Source organism: Lolium rigidum, chromosome 3, assembly GCF_022539505.1.
Source record: "Lolium rigidum isolate FL_2022 chromosome 3, APGP_CSIRO_Lrig_0.1, whole genome shotgun sequence".
Taxonomy (NCBI): domain Eukaryota; kingdom Viridiplantae; phylum Streptophyta; class Magnoliopsida; order Poales; family Poaceae; genus Lolium; species Lolium rigidum.
Window position 1 is genome coordinate 7,005,268 of NC_061510.1, and position 5,634 is coordinate 7,010,901.

The 5,634-nt window shown below is 49.3% G+C and overlaps 1 protein-coding gene across 1 annotated transcript; it reads right to left on the reverse strand.

The window, feature by feature from the left end:
- Positions 1-4,542: 4,542 nt before the first annotated feature.
- LOC124694279 (pollen allergen Lol p 1-like) lies at positions 4,543-5,334 on the reverse strand. Its single transcript, XM_047227282.1, has one exon. The coding sequence runs from the start codon at positions 5,332-5,334 to the stop codon at positions 4,543-4,545; it is 792 nt and encodes a 263-aa protein (XP_047083238.1).
- Between the last annotated feature and the right edge of the window lie 300 nt (positions 5,335-5,634).

Below are 5,634 nucleotides of genomic sequence, written 5' to 3' on the forward strand. Positions count from 1 at the left end.
GATCACGATCTCGAAAAAGCTCGCAATCTGAAATTAATTTTGGCGGCTTTCGAGCAGTTGTTGGGATTAAAAATCAATTTCAATAAAAGTGAATTGTTCTGTTTCGGTGATGCCCAAAATGATACGGCTCTATATGTTGTTTCGTTTTGGGCAAGGCCAATTTTCTATTCGCTATTTGGGTATTCCGATTCATTATCGGAGACTTACAATTGTTGAATGGAAAATAGTGGAAGAAAGATTACAAAAACGCCTTAGTAGTTGGAAGGGTAAATTTTTGTCCCTGGGGGGAAGATTGGTACTCATTAATTCGGTACTAACAAATATTGTACTGTATATGTTATCATTCTTTCTACTACCGAAAAAAAATCTGCATAAACTCGACTATTATCGATCCAGATTCTTTTGGCAAGGGGACAACGAGAAAAAGAAATATCGACTGGTTAAATGGAGTATAGTTTGTAGTCCCAAAGATCAAGGCGGGCTTGGAGTTCATGACCTGGAGGTTAAGAATTCAGCTCTGCTAGGTAAATGCATGTTTAAGCTTCTTACCCAGGATGAGATTTGGCAAAGTATTCTTCGGAGAAAATATATCGGCTCGAAGACGTTATCCCAAGTGGTTTGAAAACCTGGGGATTCACACTTCTGGGCTGATCTCATGGCGACAAAAAATGTTTTTTTTCGCTATGGTACTTTCTCGATCAAGAATGGAGCACAGATACGGTTCTGGGAAGATGTTTGGTTAGACAATGCACCCTTAAGTGAACAGTATCCTGCTTTATATAGTATTGTTCGTCACAAAGGTGATACCATTGCCACAGTAATGGATACCTCACCTCCGAATGTGACGTTCAGTCGGGTTTTGCTTGGACAGAGGCTATTTGCATGGAATTCCCTAATTCAATGGTTGTGAGATATTCACCTATCGCCTGAACCTGACGAATTTAGATGGAATCTTCATGTAGATGGTACCTTCTCGGTCAAATCATTATACAATGCGATCCTTATTCTGATATACCAGTTGATAATAATAAGAAAATTCGAAAGATGAAGATACCACTAAAAATAAAAAAATTGGATGGTATCTTCGTCGAGGAATTATTCTCACCAAAGACTATCTTGTTAAGCGAAATTGGCACGGAAGTACACGGTATGTTTTCTGTCATCATGATCAAACCACTAAACACTTATTCTTTCAGTGCCAATTTGCGAGATCTATATGGTCAGTCATCCAAGTAGCGTCTAGCCTGTATCCTCCGACTAGTGTGGCCAATGTCTTTGGAAATTAGCTTCACGGTATCGATTCAAGGTTCAAGTTGCTTCTTAGGGTGGGGGCGCTAGCAGTTATCTCGGCGCTCTGGCTAAGTAGAAATGACAAGATTTTTAACAATAAAAATTGCTCTTTGTTGCAGATCATCTACAGATGTACAGATATTCTCCGTTTGTGGTTACCTCTTCAGCGAGTGGAGAACCGAGACCTATTTACGGAGGTCTGTACACGGTTGAAGGCTACGGCGAGGGATACTTTTTCCCTACATGGGTGGCAGCATAGTCTACGGATTGAAGCCCCACCCACACCTTAGGCGTAATATGATTCATCGCTTCGATATGTATTCCGCCTAGTTTTTTTCCATCTTTTGTCTTGAGATACTTTAACGGCTATGTGCATCCTGGTTATGCAGAGACTGGATGTAATTGCTTCTCAAAGTAATAAAGCATCCTTTGTCGAAAAAAAAACTTCCAAACTAATATGAATTAATCAAGTGTGAATCCAACCGTTGGAAATTTTTTTCTGTCAGCCCATATTAAATCAACTTTTCTCGCGGTGGCCACGATGCCAATGTGCAGGCGTCGTACGTCCGCGTTGAGGCGCTACTGGGCTTCTCTTGCGTCATGAGGAATCCTAGGGCAACAACCCTAGGCATGGCGGTGGTGACCATCTTCTCCGTCGGAGGTGGTCGGCCAGATTGGGCTGGGTGTGGCGATCTCCTGATCTCACATCTAGTCCTAGCAGCGATTTGGGGATGCGCGGCTGCCGATGAAAACCGTGCTTAGACCTTGATCGTGGCGGACGATGGCGATGCCACGCGTCGTAATCTTCTTGAAGGCATCGTCGTCGTAGTCTGTGTCTACCCACTCGTGCTGCTCCGGGGGAACCCTAGATCTGGGTCTCCCGGATCGGACGATGGCGGTGCTCTATGCGTCGTTCTACCACTTGGGGCATCGTTTTTTGAGCAGTTGCTGGATGGTGGTGGGCTGCGGGGGTGTGGTGTTCTTCTACCGCGTCGACGATGGTGTCTTGGCGGCGTGGCGCAGCGGAGTATCGGTGTTGGACGCAGGATGATGAACGCGCGCAGGATGGTGGTGCTGTCAGGCGTCATGGAGGCGTCGATGGCAGGTCTGACAAGGTCAATGAGGGGATCCCTCTTGGAGATGGGTTCGAGGAAGACGGCGGTAGTGACTTCTACGGTGTGTGCAATGGCGTGCGCTGAGGGTCTGCTTGACTGGGTGTGCTTCTCACCCGCCAATGGGAGGCTTGGGAAGGCATTCGGTTTTAGATGATGTGCGTTGGTGTATTGTCAGGGTAATGGCCCTGTTCATGGTAAACCCCTTCATTGTTCTTGTAGGTATAGCGAGTTGTCGCTAGAAAGGTGCCTTCGAGTTGATCTTTGTATCCTTTGTAAGGCTTTGTGAATGATCTAATAAAGAAAAGTTGTGTGCATCCTTTGGATGTAGAGGCTAGGGCTATGCTCCCATTTCGAAAAAACACTGATTTTCTTCTTCTTTCTCATTCTCAGATCCCAACTGAAGAAAAGGTTTTCTCATTCATCATCCAAGTTCCGACATAGTGAACGACAAGGGTTGTTTCCTCCTCTCGCCCCCGCGTGGCGCTAGGGGAAACCCTAGATAGCCGTTGCTGCTAGCCCCCCCACCCCTCCTTCCTCCTCCCACCACCGCCATGAGGCGCGGCCGAGCTCTTCCTGGTCATTTCCGGCGGCGGCGAGGCCTGCTCATCCCCTGGCGTGGTGGATCGACACGGGAAGGATCCTCCCCGGTTGGGTGTGGTGCGCTCGCCGGGCACCACAACATGATGGCTGCTCGATTCGCGGTGTCGTGAGCGGCGGTGCGTGTAGGGAATCATTGGCACGGCGGATGGCAACCTAGGCGCCGGTCTGGGCGGCATCCTGGTGATAGTGGTGGTGGCCGCTGGCGGCGGGCCATGCCAGCGTTGGAGGTGCGAGGTGGGACGAACCAAATGGGTGTAAGCCCTAGGTCAGTCTTCCCCTTTCCCTCTCCGTGATCTTGGTTGTCTCCGGTGGAGGGTCGGTCGGTTGCAAGGTGTCTCGCCGCGTTGCCTCGGACTGCCTGGAATGGTCGGCGGCGCTAGGCCCGACCTGAATAATGGTGGCGCGGTCCTCGGGTCTCTCTTATGCGAACATGAAGACCTACCTGAGGCATGTCCGTCTTGATCTGGATGGAGTGATGAGTTTTGGAAAGCTCCGCCAGCGAATGGAACAGTGCATCTTTTACCTGGAGTTTACTAGATCGGGTGGTTTCAGTCGTGCGCACCCATGCTTTTATTCTGACCGTTTGGTTCCGGAGGGAGCGACGTGAAACTCTGTTCTGTGTTGCCATCTGATGACATTCTGGTACATGGTGAAATCAGAGGCGGGAAATATGACGAAGGTCGGATTGGAGGACTAGCAATAGAGGTTCAAGTCTCTGTATTATTGAGGGGCTTGCTTAGTGTTCTATTTCACAGCAACAATATGCAGGTGGGGGCGGCAATATGCTTGATGTTCAGAGTTTTACATTTCAGTGTGAAAATCCGTCTGGCCTTAACTGGTTGTGTCTGACAATGGCCTTGTTGAAGGCATTGTTTTATTTTTATTTTTTGGCTAGGTGCATCCGTAATACTATTAGGATATTGCGTAGTTTTGCAGAAGCTAAATGTAATTGGTATCTTCTTAATATTACACTTTATCAAAAAGAAAAAAAGTTCCGACATAGTACTAGATCTTCATTCATACGGTAAGGAGCAATCACGTCACTTGACGTCACAACAGAACATATGGTCGTCCCAAATTCCCAATGCAGAGGAAAGAACATAATACTCCTGCAACACAAAAGAAACCGAAAGAGAAGGCGACGAAATATGGATGTACAAAAGATGTCGGATCAGTAAATCAATTTCTTCTCCGTAGAAGTGTAGAACACCTAAAATCAACGGGGCTATTTCGCTAGGGAAATGACCATACGTTGCATTAGATAGTAGGTTAATCTGGCCTATTAGAAGATAACCTTAGCAGTACACCGTGCGAGCAAAGAAAGATGGAGCCAGATTGGGTTCCTCCTATATACACTTCTCACAAGGTGTCGACCTCAAACTCTTATTCAGGCATCTCTCTCGTCTCTATACGGCATGAATGAATTACTCATGGAGGAGCTTGTATGTCTCACCGCCTCGTATATATGTGCGGCTGGATTATTTGAGATCTTGAGTCAAAATTAAGCTGATTGGAAGAAGATCACTCCACTTCTTGCTCACTTGGCCGAGTAGGAGGTGTCGGCCTTCCAGCCCTCAGGAATGACATCCTCAACTTCGGATTTGGTGCCGCCCTCAGTGGTGTAGCGGACGGTGAATGGGCCCGTTAGCTTATCGGGGGTGTCGATCCTCCAGACTGCTCCCCACGACTCCTTGAGCTCGATCCACTTATCCTTGCCCTTCTCTTTGATGTCCACGGCCACCACGTCGCCGTCGCCGTCGACGTACTTCACCAGAATAGCCAGGTAGTTGGGGTTGGAACCCTTCTCGACGTGGAACGTTGGCTTGGTGCCGTCCGGGTACTTGCACTTGACCCGCCTGAACTGGAGCTCCAGCTCGCCGGCGCTACGGAGCTTCTGCTCCTCGCCCTTCTTCGCCATGGACCCGAATGCGTGGCCCGAGAGGTCGAAGTGGTAGGGTGCGATAGGCTCCTCGTTGTCGTCGGTGATTGTGACAGTGACAGCCTCGCCGGAGCAGGACTCGGGCTTGGTGCACTTGATCTCGAAGCAGGAGCCGCAGCCGCGGCCGTCCTTGAAGATGGGGGTGTTGCCGCAGCCAGTCATGCCATTGAACGGCGCCTTGTCGACGTCCTTGTACCCGCACGCTCCGCCGTTGTCCTTGGGACCGGCGCCGGTCGGCTTGCCATACCAGGTGCTCTTCGCGTCCAGCCACTTGTCGCCGTACTCGGCCGTGATGTTGGGGCCCGGTGGTACCTTCGCGATGCCATGCGCGCTGCCCAGGAATACGGCGAACAGCGCTACCACAAGGAGCACCGACGAGGAGGACGCCATCTTGTCTTGAATTTGTAATTGCTGATGTAGTGTGCCTCTACATTCTACAATCGATGTGTTTTTATAAGACAGATAACAGAGAGCTGGACCAGCGGGGAAGGCTCCGGCGTTGTCGGTGGTTTACGCGGCTAGCCGTGACCAGGCAAAATTGTCCGTACATGCATACCCGGCTCGCCATCATCTTCGGAGGTGCATGTCCTCGAGAGCTCGACCGGTCTATGACGTGAACGTAAGTTTGGGGTTGCTTGTAATTATCCTGTTCTCTGAGTCGCCGTATATAGACGTACAATAGGATGGAGT